The 19,438-nt window shown below is 35.7% G+C and overlaps 1 protein-coding gene across 2 annotated transcripts; it reads right to left on the minus strand.

Annotated features, from left to right (window-relative positions):
- Positions 1 to 3,129: 3,129 nt before the first annotated feature.
- LOC307165492 (uncharacterized protein) lies at positions 3,130 to 17,760 on the minus strand. Of its 2 annotated transcripts, none has more exons than XM_079883143.1 (8): positions 17,609 to 17,760; positions 7,277 to 7,360; positions 6,519 to 6,625; positions 6,329 to 6,409; positions 4,584 to 4,704; positions 4,084 to 4,136; positions 3,504 to 3,653; positions 3,130 to 3,402 (listed from the first exon to the last, which is right to left on the minus strand). In XM_079883143.1, the coding sequence occupies exons 1-8, from the start codon at positions 17,682 to 17,684 to the stop codon at positions 3,226 to 3,228; spliced, it is 849 nt and encodes a 282-aa protein (XP_079739269.1). In that variant the 5' UTR covers positions 17,685 to 17,760; the 3' UTR covers positions 3,130 to 3,225. The 2 variants fall into 2 exon arrangements, with proteins under 2 accessions (XP_079739269.1, XP_079739268.1); XM_079883142.1 differs by having other exon boundaries at positions 6,519 to 6,670.
- Between the last annotated feature and the right edge of the window lie 1,678 nt (positions 17,761 to 19,438).

A 19,438-nucleotide genomic window follows, 5' to 3' on the forward strand; every position in this document is an offset into this window, starting at 1 on the left:
GTGTGTCAGTGAGCATGCCATTGCTATCCAAACTCTTACACCGTACATCTGAGGCTTGCAGCTGGCTCTTACTAAAGGTCTATATTTAGCTCTGTGGTATTACGACTATTTGCTGGAGTGTCAGTAAAGGATCTATAAATAAACAAATGTGCATCTAAATTATTACATTCATCTGTACAGTAATTTTAAATATTATGAATTTAATGGATAGAAAACTCATATGCAGATATTAGCATAACAGTATACCATCCTCCATATAAAGGTAAAATGGGCGAAGTAGTATGCTGTTTATTGAAACCAGCATTGGAGAAAGTTACTTTTAAAAGTAATGCATTACAATATTGTAATACTTTTTTACTCTCTAGTAAAAGTAACTAATTGCATTACTTGGAGCTGTCAGTCAATACATAACAAAGTAACTTGTGTTTTTAAAAAGTAACTCAGATATTTTATTGTAGATTTAAAAGTAATGGATACTTTACTCATAACTTGAAAAAAGTAATCTGATTACATAACTTGCAATACCCCCAACACTGTTCGAAACAATTAAATTAGGGTTTATTTAGTTGCTAATAAAGATAGTGTTAAATGTCTAAAACTTTAGTTTAAGAGCAACTGGGAATAAATGTCACTTTATGCTTGGTTTTTGCTTAATGTCCACAGTAAAGTTGGTATTATTTTCTAGCTGTTGTTAATTTGGCTATTTTCATTGGGTAAATTGATCTGGAATGTTAATGATTTCTGCATTCCCCCTTCTTGACACCCATTAATAATAATTGGAGGGAAATATCCGCTCAGCCTTCAGTTTTGCCATGGCAATGTAGGTCTTTTTTCCTGCTGTTGCTGAGTTCATAACACACACACACACACACACACACACACACACACACACACACACACACACACACACACACACACACACGTCTGGTTCACTATCTTTGTGGGGACTCTCCATAGACGTAATGGTTTTTATACCGTACAAACTGTATATTCTGTCCCCTTACACTGCCCCTGCCCCTAAACCTACCCATCACAGGAAACATTCTGCATTTTTACTTTCTCAAAACAACTCATCCTGTGTGATTTATAAGCCTTTTGAAAAGTGGGGACCGCTGGCTGGTCCCCACAATGTAGGTGATCTCAGGTTTTACTATTCTTATGGGGACATTTGGTCCCCACAATGTAATATAAACAAGGGCACACACACACACACACACACACACACACACACACACACACACACACACACACACACACACACACACACACACACACACACACACACACACACACACAGAGAGAGAGAGAGAGAGAGAGAGAGAGATACAATACCATAGTAAAACTAAAAAATGTTCCACTGTGGGGCTCCACAGAGAGTTTAACACACTTCACTTGATCCCATGACCGTGAGAATCCACTGAAATTTTAATGCATGTAGCAAGTTTGATGTGGCCCTGGGGACATTATTACTGCCATACTAATGTTTTCTTGTTTTAGCCTCACTATGCTTACTCGTTTACTTAAACAACCATTCAAAGCCAAAGATTTCTATTATTTATGTGCTGATTCATAATGTATGTTGATTGTTAATGAACTGTAAAATGTGGTATATTTGAATATAGATGTTGTATATTTATGAGTTTTCTGTGGACTTTTTCCCCATTTTGTGCGCTGACTTTGGAGGTAAATCCTCTGAAGTGGAACTGATTTAAATATAGCAAAATGTGATGTAAACAGAAGTTTATTCAATTTTTCAGGATTTCTCAGAATGTCAAAATAATTACAGCAAATAAACATACTATACTAATCACTCTAAATTATTGATATGTGGTCAAACATGATGAAAATTGTGTTTATTCTGTAGCAGTTTAGAACTTTGGCTTCTCCACAGTAAATGAAATGAGACAAACAATACAACTATTCACTCATACACATACACTTCCACATGCACAAAACAACAGTCCTACATATTCATGCCCCCCCCCCTCCCCATGAGTAACTGAATGTCTAGATTACACACCAATCCAAAAAGGTATAAAACAAAATAGACTTTGTATAAAAATATAGGCAATTACAAAAACCGTAAATGTAAATGTCATTTGTTCTGTGGTCTATCTGGTCAGTGATTCACCAGTCATTACCATCAAGATCTACATGCAAATGTGTGTTTAGTGACATCTCTCACTCAAGGATTTTTAGCAGTTACCACTCTGCCACTTATAAAAACAATTTTCCCTTAGTTCAACTTGTAGAGCATAATGCTAGAAATGGCAAGGTCCTGAGTTTAGTTTCCAGAAAACACACATACCGAATAAATGTATTTTGAATGTACGAGCTGCTTTGAATAAAAGCATCTGCCAAATACATAAATGTCTGAAATGCATAAAAATCCCAAACATTACTGAAATAAATCAAATAAAAGTAGCAAGAGGAAAACCCTAACATAGGCCATTGACTGCATTTATGTCAAAGAAAGGCAAGGGTTGACGCATGCTAGAAGGCAAAAGCCCGTTGAGCGTATCCTAATTTTTAAAAATGTTGAATGCAGACAACAGTAAACTGTTCTGAAATAGGACAACACTTCAGAATGAGGCTCAATTCATTAACAGTCATGAATTTAGTATCATGAACAACTTTTACATTTTAAAGCATTTAAGTTGATGTTAATTCATAAATATACTATTGTTCAAATATACTACTGACACCTTAAAATAAAGTGTAACCAAGTTATTTCATAAAACTCAATGCATAATGTAAACAAACATACTTGATTGTTAACCATTACTACTGTATGTAGAGCAGTGCTTGTAGACTTGAGAATGTTTTTCATAAAATGCATACTTGAGATTTTGGCTCATCTAAACGTATATTACAAATCCTGTGTAGCATTGTACCGTTTATGAATTCCTTAAGAGTAGCTTTGGCATCGAAGATCTCTAAAGAAGTTGGAGTTTTAAACATATTTGAAAGTGTAAATGTTTGTATAGAATAGATGTGGTTTCTGAAGGGTTATTCATATGCTGCTAGCATTTTCAGGCTCAACTGGAGCAGACTTACACAAAAGGCTCTTCTCACGTTACGTTTTTTTTCTTCATACTTTCAGCATTGTTTCTCTCGGCATCATCTCAGTTGTAGTTTTCATCACTCCTAATGTTGTTGTGTATGATAACCCATGAAGTCTGTTCACTCTTGTTGGTCATTGGATTGATGTTGACTCCGAGCCTCTTACATCGGAGTGTCGGCCACCTGTGTCTGGGTGGCGGAGTGTCCATTGGTGGGGGGTGAGTCTGGAGACTCTCCGTTAATGATGGGCTTGTCCAAAGACTCCTGTTGAGGCAGAGGAGCCACAGACAGAAGTGTGTTGCCTTGGTTATCTTGATCCACTTGGAAGGAGTCCTCAGCCTTGATGGAGACGAGACATTAGTTATACATGCACTGAGCATTGGCGCTACCCCAAGCCTAATTTTGATTAATTTGGTATGTGATTAGACGGTCACACTCACCAGTCGTAGCCCTTTGGATTGTTCTCGATGAGTCTTTAGAAGGTATCCAGCTATTAGCAAAGCAGCAAGAAGCAAACCCGTAACCAGAATAGAGATCAGGACAATTTTCGAGCGCTGGCCCACGCGAGACACCGCCTCATCGACTTCCACCTGTAGACACAAACCGTTACCAACACATTCGCTTTTTTACCTGGAAGGTGTTGTATAGTTTTTATAGCATTGCGTTCCAATATTGTGTGAATTAAGTTTATGTGTATTATAGAGTGTGTTTATCTGATTTGTCAGCACAGCTATTTACCTCATAATGAGTTACAGCCTTATCTCACCCAAACTTAACCCTAAACTAAACCACATGGCAACATGCAGTGTTTCTGTTTCAGAGGCCGGGTCCTGGAATCTGGGAGTAACGCTTTATTAAACCACTGCTATGCAAAATCCCAATAGCAAATGTACCAGGCTACATTTACTCTTTCTTATTTCATACTTCATTTAAGTGTCATTTCTTTTGGATGTGTATGTGTGTTCTCTCATTTTCATCTTGTATATTTCATTACATGACAAAGTTTTCAGTGTTGCTGACCTTATCGGTAATGTTGTCATTGTTGAACTTTCCAGCCATTTCTTCAGGATCAGCTTCATGAAACAAATAAATGACGAGAGTTTAGTCTGATTGTTCAGATTGAGAACAGTTGTGCAGTATTCAGAATTTAAAATAAGAATTTATAATTCCAGTTTAATTCCTGAATTTGAATTGAGGAAGCAAACAGTAAGCAGAAGTTTTGTAGTTGTAAGAATTCATTCAAAGAAATTCAAAATCAAAAAGTAATTTTAAACCTGAACTCCAGATAGATAGATCGATAGATAGATGTATACATTTCATCATATTTAATAAATTGTTAACTTTTTTTATTTTATGGGGTGGGGACATTTCAGTTCACACTAATGAAGGTCAGTTAAACTGAATTTGGATTCATATTAATTCATTGATATTTGGTGATTCCATAGGATTGATAGTGTGTTTGTGGAATATTTTGTAATTATATAAAACAAGCGAATAAATGACAAGAAGACAATACAAACCGTCAATGCTGTCTCCATAAACCATGACCTCATCTGTGTTGTCTTTCTGATAGATTTCAAGTTTGCAATCTTCACCACAGAGATGTTCTAGAACACTCTGTATCCTGGCTTTAGTCTCTTCCTATTGGATGAAAGGGTTTTGTTTTAAAAAGTGTTTGTAGCAAATGTTGGACACTTAAAAAGTCATGTATATTTAACATCAAATCCCATGAAAAGAAAGCTAAGTGATGCAACAAGCCTTTCTCTCATTTCTCCCCCCCCCCCCCACCTCCCCACCTCCCCTCCCCTCTCTCTCTCTCTATCCATCTTTCATATTTCTTTCTTTCCTGGAATGTGGTGTAATATGAAACCTGTATGTTCAGGTTTTCTCTCATAGCAACAGCCTCCCTTTCCGCTGAATCACAGTTCTCCAAGGGAACATTGGCGAATAGAAGAATTCCCATAGGAGCTTTATTAGAATATTGCATTTTGAACACCAAAATATATATGAAAATACTGAAAAAGCTAAATATATTGCTAATAAACTGAGCAAACTTTCAAAAAGTAACAATAAATAAGGTATATTTGCTGGGGACAGAAGCTTTTTGACTACGATCTATAACTTTCCTTAAAAAAGTGTCAATTACGTCATGAATACGTCTGTTTTAGTCACATACAAAATATTAATCCATGTCATTTACTCTCATGATGTGTTTTCTTCTATTTTACTGTATATACTTCATTCTATTGGGAGTTTGGTACTCTACTGGCTCTGAAACTTAACCTAGAGGCCCTTCTATGTATCTTGGCAGAGTATTTGGCATGAATTCCGAACTGCCGCCGCCCATAGCGTGTAATGGAATGCCATTGATGTGCAGGCCGCAAGGCCTCTATGATGGTCCACCCAATGAGACTTGAGCACATGGCATAACACACTTATTAGGGTCTCTAAAGGCTGACTTATAAAAAGGCTTCAACATCTTATATAATGTCACATTTGGCAGTCTATCTATAATGTGTGGCAAGCTAAAGGCTCAGCAATGATGTGTTTTTATTCTAGATTATGCAGATCACTCTTTGTTGTGGGTTTCCTAGCATTTTAAAGGCGTGTGGGTATGTCTGAGTGATTGCTGTGTATGCTGGGTGATTCTCACGAAAACACGGCCGGGTCACATTACACTACATAATTCTCTTTACCGTAATGCCTCTGGTAAATAATCTACCTCGACAATGCGGGTGCAAATAGGCTACCCGCAACCTATTTGCTAATTGGATGAAAACTTTTATTGGAATAAAAGCCTCAATCTCTTCATCATATAAAGCTATCGAGTCTCTTCAGAAAATTTGGACTAAACCGCTCAATTCATATGGATTAGTTTTATGATCTCTTCATGAAGCGTCAAAGTGGTAGTTGCATAGCTGTCAATGGAGGAACAGAAAACTCTCAGATTTCATCAAAAAGATCTTCGTTTGCATTCCTAAGATGAATGAAAGTCTTACGGGTTTGGAATGACATGAGGATGAGTAATTAATGACAGAATTTTCATTTTTGGGTGAACTATCCCTTTAAGAACTACACTGTTCAACTGTTTTAGTCTCTATATGTATAAATCAACACACAGCACTGTTCTGTATTTAACTAAAGAGTTCTCAAACTTTAACCTTTTTAAACTACCCACTGATATACAATCAGCTCTCCCACTATATCATATTATTTCCCCAGATTCTACCCAGTTATCACAGGATAAACGCAGACCAGAACTTACACACGTGGAGGAGGCCTTGAGTTTCAGCAGCACATCATATTTGTAGCGCTCTGGTATTTTATCCACACAGACCACATTGCCCTACAAAAATAAACAAAAAATATAAGACCAGAAGTCATCAGCCTTTGGAAAATATACATTTTTAAATGTTTTTACATAAATAATGAGGTACAATATCTGTTGTCCCCACCTTTGAAGTAACACTGTGTTTTTCAGGTGGGTTTGAGTGGGTCTGATCTGGGGTCTGTGTGTTAGGTTGAGTGGTCTCACTGTCTGCTCCTGGTGTCTCTGGTGTCTCTGCATCAGGTGATATGGAGGGGAAAATGGCAATCTGAGAATCTCCTGTGAGGGAAATGTTGTTACTTGCCCTATTGTTGTAATCATTGTCATAAAAAAAGCAGTTTTTCTCACACAGTTTAACTTTAAATGGTGAGAACATGGTCATAGTTTAGGGAGGTAGGGTACATTCTACTTTTTAGACTTTCAACTGGTATAACATATGTTATACCAGTCAGTCTACAAAGATTAGATCACACACATTTGTACGAATGGATTAGAAATTAAAAGTTAATGGAGCGAGGTGTGCAAGTTAATGAGAGTATATCATTAAAATAGCATGTATTTACATTGCATCTAATCCAAACTTGGATGGTAATTTAATTTAAAGCAGTGTCATCAACAGTTTTGGTCATAAATACCTAGTTAGTTTCTTGTTTGCTGGCTAATGATATACAAGTTAATCAGCTCCAAAAAAAAAAAAAAAAAAAGAAGGGAAAAGAAAAGGAGCAAAATTTAAAGATTCATATCTTTAATTACAAAGAATGCACATAAGGGTAATATGAAGACATTGCACCTTTATTAATTCATTTATTTATTCATTATTCATTCATTCATTTATTTGTTGAATTTAATATGTAATTATTATTATTAATATTATTATTTTTTTACCTTTGCCGTGCACCTTTTCGGTTGGAGTGACTGGATCACCATCTCCACGGATGATTCTTCCCGAAACGTCTTCACAAATCACAGCTGAAATATAAAGTAAATGTTGTCAGAGCGTCTGCATCCATGAACTGCATCCAAAGTGTCATGATATAATAATCTTTCTTACTTGGCGGATGATGGAACGAGCAAAAAAAACAACAACAACCATAGACTTACAGTATTAAATGAGGGATCTTAGACCTCTGAATATCATAGTATAATACATTACACCAGCATTCAAAGGTTTTTCCTTTTTTATAAAGAAATTAATACTTTTATTCAGCAAGGACACATTCAATTATTTAAAAGTAACAGTAAGACAAAAAATCTATTTTAAATAAATGGTGTCTATATTTTCATCAAACAATCCTGAACAAAATGGGTTCAGTGTACACAAAAATATTAATCTACACAACTGTTTTCAACACTGATAATAATAATAAATGTTTCTTGATCAGAATCTCAGCATATTATAATGATTTCTGAAGGATCATGTGAAAACTGGAGTAATTCAGCTTTGCCATCACAGGAATAAATGACATTTGAAAAGATATTAAAATAGAAAACAGTTATTTTAAATTGCAATAATAATTCACAATATTACGTTTTTTGTATTTTAATAAATGCAGTCTTGGTGGGCATGAGAGACTTCTTTCAAAAACATGAATAAATATGACCCCAAACCGGTAGTAGAGTAGCCTAATAGCCTAGCATCACTTTTGTGACTTTTGCATGGGTAAGCACCACTCACATTTCATTCTCAAATGTATCTAGATAATAGATAATTAGATTAAAATGAATTGGTTTAAACTGAGCTGAACGTTGATGTGTTATTTCAAATCTCGTCACAATATTGTGGCCTTGGCAGACTTCCACAGACTCAAACCCAATTAGCATTTCAGGGGAACGTACGTTTTTTTCCCTGTTTAATTGAGTTATTTTCTGTCTTTATCACCCACAAGCACCGTAGTGTACGAGTAAAAAAAACTCACTTGTGTTAGAGCCGACACATTGAGCCATGGTGCTCATGTGGGTGATGTGAGTTTGAATCAGGCTTGTTTGACACTTATTCTGTCCTCTTATGCTTCTTTTAAACTGTTGCTAGCGCTGAGGTTGGTTCTGCTGGTCTTGGTTGACTAGAGAGCTGAATGAAAACTGACTGTGTTCAGTTCACCACATCCAAACTAATTAAATTGAGTGGCACTTTGCAAAAGTGAATCTTTGAAGAACTACGGTATGCTTGGCATTTTCTTAACATGCTTAACTCTGGTTTCAAGTCAATTAAATTGCATAATGTTTTTTAGAGGAATGAATACTGACCTAATTTTTTTGGCTCTAAAGGGCTGTGCTGGTATGAATTTCTGAGCTGAACGTGCTGTATGTAATTATTAGCCTGATTGAGCGTGAATACATCGGCTCAGACTGAGCTAATAAAACCTTAACCTTTCCCCTCCCCCGTGCAACAAGAGGTCCTGACCTCTGACCCCGACCCTGACTCAACACACTCCCCTCTGCACTCCGCAGAGAGTGCCAGTCAGAGGTTAAAAAGAAAAGAATAGTGAAAGAAAAGGAGGCAGGGAGATGGATAGAGGAAATAAAAGAGACTCTTATGTCTCAGAGATCCTTCTGGAGCCATTTCTAATTTGCACACAATTTCTGCTAGAGATGTTTTGAATAAAAGAGTGATTCTATTTTAAAAGAGAGATCTTTTTGTTTTTGTCTTTGGTCATGTGCTCAATGCTCAGCACGATACTCGTGAAACCTAAAGTGAGACATTCAGATCGGTGTCAGGATGATTTAGTGCACTTTAAGACATCCGTTCCATCCATTATAATGAAACTGAAGGTTTAGCATTATTTACATAATTCTTTTGAGCAAGTTCAAAATGGGTGAATTATTTCGAATCAATCTTTTGATTGGTTACCCACTAAATGTTGGCCTTTTTCAAAGTTTTGCTAGTCAATAAACAAGATTTCCCATGTTTGTCTTTAAATAATAATAGCTATGAGAAGTGAAATATGATATGTAAAGAACTGGCCTCCGTTATAGCACTATTTGAGTATTGTTTTCTCTCTTTGATGAATTTCTTTGGCTTGTATTATATTTGTATGTCTTTATGAAAGTATAATTAAAGTGTCTCCTGATTCTAGCCTCTAGTCTAGATTTTTCCATGCTAATGTTTCAAGGGGAAATTCACCAAGAATAAATTGAGTTTATTTGCCTTCTGTTTTGACTAAAAGAGTTATGCAATTTAGGTAATGGCGAAGGCGCGGCCAAAAATGATCACCGAATGCAATTTGCCCAATGCAATTCCCCATCTTTTAAACTGGTTTTGAGTGTTACTTTGTGGAGGCACTGTTTAGTGAATTTGTCCCTCAGTGTTTTGTATATTTGATTTATAAGCAGTATTAAGTAGATCCCCAAGAATAATACATTCCACCTCTTTGTAATACACTTTCCCATTTTGTTATTTGTTTTTTTTACCAGGAAATGTACAGTGTAAAACTGGACTTTAAACTAACTAGGATTTGATTTAGAAATAGCCTACAGCAGGGGTGTCCAATCCTGCTACTGGAAGGCCTCTGTCCTGCAGAGTTCAGCTCCAACACCAATCAAACACACCTGAACCAGCTAATCAAGAGCTTACTACAGGCATTGAAACTTCAGGCAGGAGTGTCGAGGCAAGTTGGAGCTACACTCTGCGGGACAGTGGCCCCCCAGAAACGTGTTTGGACACCCCTGGGCTACAGTATATAGCAATAATTTTTATTGTTACTTTTTTTTTTTTTTTTTTTTTTTTTTTTTACGGAGGCTCCTTTCCGCCACTGAATAAAAAATAAAAAAGGTAATTGCGACTTTTTGTCTCACAATTCAGACTTTTTCCTCGCAATTGCGAGTTTACATCACTGCGTTATATAAACTCATAATTGTGTCCGAAATGCGAGGTATGAACTTGCAATTCTGAGAAAAAAGGTCAGTCTTTTTTTCCCCCTCAGAGTTGGACTTTATTTACAATTGCGAGTTTATATCTTGCAATTCTGAGAAAATAAGTCAGAATTGTGAGACATAAACTCACAATAACGAGAAAAAATATAAAAGGTAAAAAGTTGCAATTATCTTTTAAATGGTTTTATTCCAAACAAGCTTCAAGAAAAAAGCACAATTGTGATATCTTTCATTTCTCAAATGTGTCTCCTTGCCAGCAATGAGATTAAATGGAGATCAATGGAGACTTGGCCACTGTCCTGCAGAGTGTTGCTCCAAAACGCCTGCCTGGAAGTTTCTATGGCTGTGTCCGAAAATTAGGCAGTGTGTTTGCGTGTGAAGGTACCTCACAAAACTGATTTCAGACAGACTTCTGAGGCAGTGTAATGGTTTAATGATCTACAGCAAAATAGAGCGAGCTTTGGTGAGAACTAAACAAATCTTTAATTACTACAATAGTCATTTCTAGCTAGAAATGAGATCAGAAGTAGAGAACGTTGGTCAAAAACATACATTTACACACAAACTGACAACTTTCAGCTATGAAAGGACAACCTGAGTTGTAAATGTTCCTGTGGGTTCTGACATTTTCAGCATTACAGATTAATTTCCACCAAGGGGTTTATTTTCATTACATGAGCTGAATCATCCGATTGGCAAATTCAGATCCTCCTGCTTCTCTGAGCCTTTGTTCCTAACATGACCTCACACCATCGGTATTCACTCATTCACTCGCTCCCCCTGGGCTCCTACCAGCCTGATACGGCTTTCTTTATTTCCCTGCTCATGAATAGGTTAAACGGAGACAAATGTGTGTGGTATCAGACATGTGTGCTTCTGTGTGTCTGGTATTCAGAGGCGTATTGATTCGATCGTTTAATTTAATTTAGAGGCACTTGCAAACAGAGCGACTGTGTAAACGCCTTAACCAACACAGATGTAATGATGCTTATGTTCTTGTTTGTTAGTTTTTTTCTTGAAGATTTGCTTTTCACAGTAGTAGACTTGCTGAACTAAAATATTATATTAGGTATGCAAAGAAAACGTAGAGGTAACCCTTAATTGACCTTTGGCTGGAATCACTTACTCTGCTTCACTTCCTTCCTCCCTTCCTGTGACATAACAGACAGATTGGTTTTAATGGTCTTAATAACTTTCAGTAGTTCTGCTAAAGTGCAATCGGTTTTTGTTCATGAAAAAAAAAATGTGGAGCTTAAAACTGTTTAGTGAATTGGCCACATTATATAGTCATAATGTTTAACATTCACTACTCTTCAAAAGTTTGGGGTCATTTTTTTTATGTGATTCTCTTATGCTCACCAAGGCAGTGTTCATTTGATCATATGAAATACAATAAAAAACGTAATATTGTTACAATTTAAAATAACTGTTTTTTTTAAATATATTTTAAAATGTTATTTATTCTTGTGATGCAAAGCTGAATTTTCAGCATCATTACTCCAGTCTTCAGTGTCACATGATACTTCAGAAATCATTCTAATATGCAGATTTGCTGCTCAAGAAACATTTATTATTATTATCAATGTTGAAATCAGTTGTGCTCTGTAATATTTCTTTTGTGAAAAATGTGAAACTTCTTTTTAAGGATTCTTGATGAATAGAAAGTTCAAAAGAACAGTATTTATTTGAAATAGAATGTACTGTCACTTTTGATCAATTTAATGCATCCTTGCTGAATAAAAGTATTAATTTCTTTAAAAAAAATCTTACTGACCCCTAATGTAAAATAGGGTTTTACTGTCTTGTGTCAATGGACACCATTTATAAGATAATTTTAGAGAACCTTCTAAACCATCTATTTACTGGTGCTTTATTGAGACCAGAAACCAAATTGTTGATCTAAAGAGCTTATAATGTAACATCAATAACTTTTGTCTCTGTATAGCCAACTGTACACTAGCATACAGTGACATTTTCTTAATAAAAGAGGGTTCTTGAACCATTGGACAACCTCGAGGATAAAACTGAGATTTGCATGCTAACACTGGTTTTCTCTGTGACACACTTGTCCGTCACAGCTGTTGTCTTGTGCTATAGAAAGCATATCTGAAGGTGACAGCAACTTGATATGTAGTAGGCTCTACTTTGCCTACACCAGTGACCATTGGACTTAAATGCAAGACAGTGTTTTCTCGCGGACACTCCTAAGAGATCTATATTGTCACTCTTTGGTCTTGTTTTCAACACTACTGTCTATCTGCCATATGACTTTTGTCTGGTAATGGTTGTTTAGAGAATATCTTGGATGATTGAATCATGTAGAAACTACTTTGAAAGCATTAAAAGTTTCAGCACAAACACATTGAGACTTTGCTCTGAAAGCTCTAAATAGTTTAGTAGCTGACAGTAAATTAAAGCATTGGCTTGAGGCACAATAAAGCGCATTACTTAATCATATGAATGCATGGCTTCAGTTTGGCAGAAGGTACATTAGTGACCCAGTTTTTACTCGGTTTTACTCATTTTTGTTATGGTGAATTGGTGGTACAAATCTAACTCATCTCAAAACGCACCATAGTGAGTGAGAGAGAATTAACAGCAGGGTCCCTGCAATTCATTAAGCAGAGAATGGATATCTGGCTAACATAGAGAGAAGTATAGATGGGAAATGCATTTAAAAAAGTTAAACAAATGCACAAATGCAACTCAAAGAAGACATTTTGGCCATACATTGAAAGTCAGTGGGGTCCAGTCAGTGTTATTTGGACCCCAAAATATACTGTATATATAAAACTTTAGCGTTCCACAGAGGAATATGGAAGCTTGTTTCCGCCACTGAAGAAATTTTTTAAAAGGTAATTGTGACTTTTTATCGCACAGTTCTGACTTTTTCTCAAAGCTGCATGTTAAAAAGTCGCAATCGCAAATTATAAAGTCCGAATTGTGAGATAGAAACTCTCAATTCTGAGGAAAAAAAGTCAGTCTTAACCCACAATTGCGAGTTACTGTATATCTCACAATTCTGAGAAAAGAAGTCAGAATTGCGGGATATAAACTCGCAATTGCGACGAAAAATAGAGATAAAAAGGTTGCAATAATCAATTGGAAACATGCTTCCATAGAGGAATGAAAGAGCTGACAGAATTTTTATTTTGGATAAACTGTCCCTTTAAGAAAAATTTATGTATTTTAGTTATTTAACAATTTTGTATTTTTCTGTTGATGAAAATTTCAGTGACATTTTGCATGATACTAATTGCATTTCCCTTTTTCTTTCTGTACAACTGCTCTTGGACAGAAAGTACTGTTCTTTTAGAAAGGACTGATGAAGGTGAAACGTTGTCCAGACGAACATAAACATGTTGTGTCTCATTTCGAAGGTTGTGTCCTCCGGAGGTCACATTTGTCGGCCCCAAACATACGTCATCTGGGATGTTTTATTTCAGAAAAGTAACAATTATAAAATGGACCGTTAAAGGGGTGTGGACCGAATTGTTGTAATTTACCAATGACTTTGGAATGTGATGGTTACTTAACTGAAATGTGACAGCCATGTGTCCAACAAATATGACCTCTGGAGGATGCAGCCATATAGACCAATTCACACATGCACTAGTCCCTTCAGCGTTACAAGTGAACCCCTTATGGTGTGTTCAACCACAGGGAACATTCCTGCAACCCCCTTCCACACAGATGTTATATCTATTCACCCCCATCCCCCTTATTCCTCAACTCATCTTCACCCCATTCCCTCTACTTTTCCCATCACATAACAGGAAGTTACATCCCTCATTCGTTTACTGTCTCTTCCATTCCCTCAAAGCCTCCGGGAATTCCCAGTCAAGGAATGTTTCGACATTCCAACCCCAGGAATGCTTGAATAACGAGATTGGATGGATTCCTTTTAAGCCGTATGCAAGAAGGAATGATAAAGGAAGCTATCATGCGAGGAAAGAAAGGCAGAAGGGGTGGGGGTGTCAATAAAGCGCTATGTGTTTGTTCTACATCTGGACTGTGATCCTCATTGCTGCTCACGCTACTTGGCAATGTCCCATGTCGCAGCTTCTCTGTGAGTCGACAGCACGCTCGATACATCATGCCCTGCTTCACACTTGATAACACTGACAGTTTGTCAGCTGCTATGAGAGATCAGCTTTACTACAGCAGATGTATGAGCATATGCCTCCAATCCCCATCTCAAGTACATCTGTCACTTGTGCCTATCGAAGGCAAAGAAATTGTCCTCAAATATCATTCATAAATTAACTTTTTTAAGTGACTAACAATTTTTATTCCCTGGTGGGAAAAAATTCCATAGACTTGCATTGAAGGAGGACTTGTGGATTGGCTCTTTCGACTTGGGAGAATAAACAATCATCCAGAACGCCCTAGCAACCACTTGGAACACCCTAGCAACTGTCCAGAACACCCTACAATCAACAACACCTAGCATTAGCCAAGTTTACACAGGCAGACATCACATTTTATTCAGTAAATGTTTGAATCTAGTTTAAAAATCTTTCAGGTATCATGAACTAAAACATTATTTATTGATCTAGAATAGATTAACGTTCATTTATAAATTGTAAAAAAAAAAAAAAAAAAGGTATGATAACTTTATCTGTTAGACAACTTGAAATGTTAAACATGTATACACCATTTAAACAGTAAAAACGGTCAATTTGTGACTGTCTTTGGTACACTGCAGTTTTAAGGAGAAAATACTCTGACATTATTTGTCTGAAAGCATATTAAAAACACCACATAGATATATAAACAACATTAACATTGTTTTTCACTTTGTTTAAATGACAAAGATGTACTAAAAATGATCCCCGTTCACACGGATCTGCGAAAACGACTAAAAACGTTGTATTATGCTGCCAGGCCAGTAGTTGGCGATCTCACTTTGTAAAGAAACAGTACGCGCACAGACTGAACATGTAAGAACACGTAGAGCGCATGACGCCACCGTTTTCACAAATTTATCAAAAAGTTTGCGTTTTCATGTCCCCAAAACGCTGTTGTCGTGTAAAGACAAAAAGTTTTACGTTTTTAGTTGAAAACAGTGTCATGTAAACGGCCCCTAAATGTCTTTATAATCACTTTTTAAATGAACAATTTTTTATTTAATTTAACAAGTTTATAAATAAATAAAATTTTAAAATAAAAAAATAAAAAATCTTACTGACCAACTTTTGAACGTTCATGTAAATTCGGTAACACTTTACAATAAGGTTCGTTACTTAACATTAGTTAACATGAACTAATAATGAACTGCACATATACAGCATTTATTAATCTTTGTTATTAAAATCTTGTTGACATTAGTTAATGCACTGTGAACTAACATGAACTAACAATGAACAGCTGTTTTTATTAACTAACGTTAACAAAGATGAACAAATACAGTAACAAATGGATTAATCATGGTTAGTTAGATAATACATTAACTAATGTTAACAAATGAACCTTATTATAAAGTGTTACCATACATTCTGTAAAAGTATTGTTCATTGTTAATTCATGATAGCTAATGCCTTAACTACTGTATTTATTTTTAAAAATGGAACCTTATTATAATTCATCATCATCTCTCTCTCTGATGCAATATAACAATATAGGACATTTTGTTCAGTTCTGCACTGCTCGACTAAAAGATGCCTGGTCGTCTGCTGCAACACAGAGTGTTCCCTTAGGGATGCTGGAATTTGAGACTCAAACAATCCTTTTAAAGGGAAGGAGCAGTGTTACTCTCTCTCTCTCTCTCTCTCTCTCTCTCTCTCTCTCACAGCATGCCCCCCTGACCTCTGACCCCTCAGTCTCTCTCTTCCTCTCTCAGTAAAGGAGTGTGGGGCCCACACTGTCTCCACCCAAACAGGGAGGGCAGCAAACATATGGAGGAAAGAGACTCTTATGTTTCTAATCAGACACTTCTTGAGCAGCCCAACCCCTTCACTCTCTGCCAAAGCATCATTATCAGCAGAGCTCGTTCCCCCTTTAAGCTACAATAACTGAGTTATGGGACCTATGCCAATGAGAATAAAATCTGTTCTTGGTTGTTGTGAGTAAGGGAATGCATGCAAATGGAAAATTAACACGATACTGAATGACTAGAATGATACGAGGACTTGCTCACTGTATTATTTTGATGTTAAATTGATTTGAAATTTTAAAATGCATGTTTCTTCATATTAATGCATGGTTAAGAGTATTTTTTAATACATTTTTAATATCATTTTATGCATGGACTTATTATAATTAATATAATTTTTTTACTCATTTTCTTTACCTAAAATGGTTTACTTGTATATATTTTTTTAATACTCAATATTCATGGAATCTTTCATCAACAACTATTGGGTCATATCTGCAATTTAGCAGGATTTATTGCCAACACAGTGCTCAAACATTTTCTTTATTGGTATTTAGTCTTGTTTTCCAGTAATAAAAACTATATTCCTAAAACAAGATTAACATTAAATTGAGAAGTACAGTGATAATATTTTGAATTAATTTGAAAAAAAAAACAACTTATTTTTTCTTTCTTCATATTTTAAGATATAAATATCAAGTACATTTTAGTTAGATATTGGCTCAAAACAAGAAATACAATGAATTTAAAGTGAATTAAAAGAAATAATCTTAATTCTAACCTAACAGATATATTATCTGAAAGCAAATTTGCTTTTCAAATAAGTTAAGATATCAAACAAGATGTATTAATAATGAATAAATATAGATTCAGAAAATATCTTTGCACCACTGCATCTGCTGTGCAGTTTTGCTAATGTAAACATCAGTGTTTATTTCTGTCTCTTGAGTGAGTATGAAATGTGTATTACATCATACGGCCCGCAACTTTTGTTGCCCAGGGTCTTAGAAACACCTGGATGCTTCATAGTCCGCCAAATGAACAAAATCCTCTTTATGCCTAATGGAATAACAACAGATGGAATTTTTATTTCCCATACAGACGCACACACGGCCACCTGGTGATATAATATATGCACAGATACACTGAGTGGAAGAGAGCGATTCAATTGATCTCAAGCCATTAACTTGAGAGGAAACTCAACAACTTTATTTAAAGCGTATTGCTGTGATACAAAGGGGTGTGGTAGATTCGCAGGAAGAAAAAAGAAATGCATGCTTGATGGCACACTCTGAAACATTTACACTATAGTTACTTTCTGATAGTTAGTTCTGAGAGTAGATCAAAACTTTTTAATAGCAAAATGATAATATACCGCACACTCCTCCCTTAAAGCTGCACAACATCTTGAGTAGTGCAAAGTTAGATCCAAACATCTGCAGTAGAACAAGAGTAAAGTAAATTGTACTCACCTTGAAAAAATACAGCAAAAATACAAACTAAGAAAGCCACATCTGAGGATTTATGGCATTTTCTCTGTGTCGCCATCCTGAGCGAGAGGTCCTGCAGCGTTTGGTGTGGCTGTGTGTGAGGTTTAGGTTTGTTTCACTGAGAGTGTCACACCAGGGATAAAGCCAATGCCTGTGCTCTTATAGATTCAAGTGTGGCCCTTCCCCCCTCTCTCTTTCACTCTATTCTGTTCTTTTCTTCATTCCCATGAGCTGTGTTGCAATTATGGAGTTTAGTGTCTTTATTCAGAGTAGATCAAATTGTATGTTTCTAAGTCTTTTGAAATGTAGATTGAGACAAAATAGAGACCACATCAATGCACATTTATACATCAACTTACTGTGGCCATTCTGAGAACTCGCATGGTAAAAAGCATGTATTATCTCTTTAGTTATCCTATAACACTGAGGGAAAAACATTGTTTTCTATGTGTTTGAGCATTTTAAATGTATGTAAATCTGTAAAACACAAACAGTAAACATTTGTTCTTTTATAATTCCTAAACCTAAATCTGAAAGTGGATGAGAAATGGCATCATTTCAAATAATAATGGTGTTTTTAGGCAGTATTCCAGCGTAGGTCCACAGTATCAAATGTGTTTTACAATTTCTAGTTTTATGTTAATGCATACTTTCCAGACTCAACAAAGTTACTCAAGTAATAGCAAAGACTAAAGGGACTTTAGTAGTCAACTAACAATTAGCGATTTTAGGAAGTTCATATCTGGGTTTTAGGATTTTATTGTATATGCAAGTATCTAGCTACATTTTAAGCAAGCATTTGTTTTCATTGTTTTATGGGCTGTTTTCATTGGCTACAATAAAACTAGGACACAGTGCTGCCCCCTGCTGTTTACATTTTTTAAATAATTTTTTTAAAGGACCTTTATGCATTTTAGGTACTAGTATTTATCAGACTGCAGCATTGAAAACAACCTAAATTTGCACAAATAGAAACATGATCTTCTAGAAATATATTTATTTAACATATTGTATATGGCACGAAGGGACAAAACAAGCCCTGGAACCTTACATTTTTTTAAAAAAAAGTTATTTTTCAAGAAATTAACCATCAACCCGAGGTCAAACCTAATTTTATATTATGTTTCGATACATTTTGAAATGCTGCAATGTGAGATATTTGGGTTACACTTTATTTTAAGGTGACATTGTTACAGTGTAATTATATATTTAAGTACTGAGTAATATTAATTAATGTACTTACTATAGGGTTAGGTATAGGATTAGGGTTTGGTTGAGGGTTAGTTGCATGTAATTATGCATCATTTACTGTTATTATATGGTAAGTACATGTAACATATGTAACAAGGACACTGTAAAGTAAAGTGTTACTGATATTTACTATATTCAGGTGGAACGTCATGCAGTTACTGAGCTCTGCATGAAATGTGGGACACATAATATCTAATATTGCTCACAAAAGAAACTCAAAGTGTATACACCTACTGAATGGAAAGTGCAATACTGCATAGTCATCATGCTATCATGATTCTTCCTTTTGGACATACTTCATATTGTAGATTCCATCTGTGACTATTGAGGCTGGATTTAATTAGATGTTTGCAGGGTTTAATCAGAAGAGAAGAATGACAGTGTGATTCTGGAATGCTGTGTTCAGGGAGTTCATATCTCTAAGGGATGGTGTGAAATTATTGTGCCTGTTTTCTTGCTTGTTATCAATACTCTTGCTATAGTTCAAAAACTGGTACAGCAAAGTCATCTAATCAAAACCAAATCGGCGTGAGGACTAAGTATGTCATAAATTGTGCAGAT

This window comes from Squalius cephalus (genome assembly GCF_949319135.1).
Source record: "Squalius cephalus genome assembly, chromosome: 10".
Taxonomy (NCBI): domain Eukaryota; kingdom Metazoa; phylum Chordata; class Actinopteri; order Cypriniformes; family Leuciscidae; genus Squalius; species Squalius cephalus.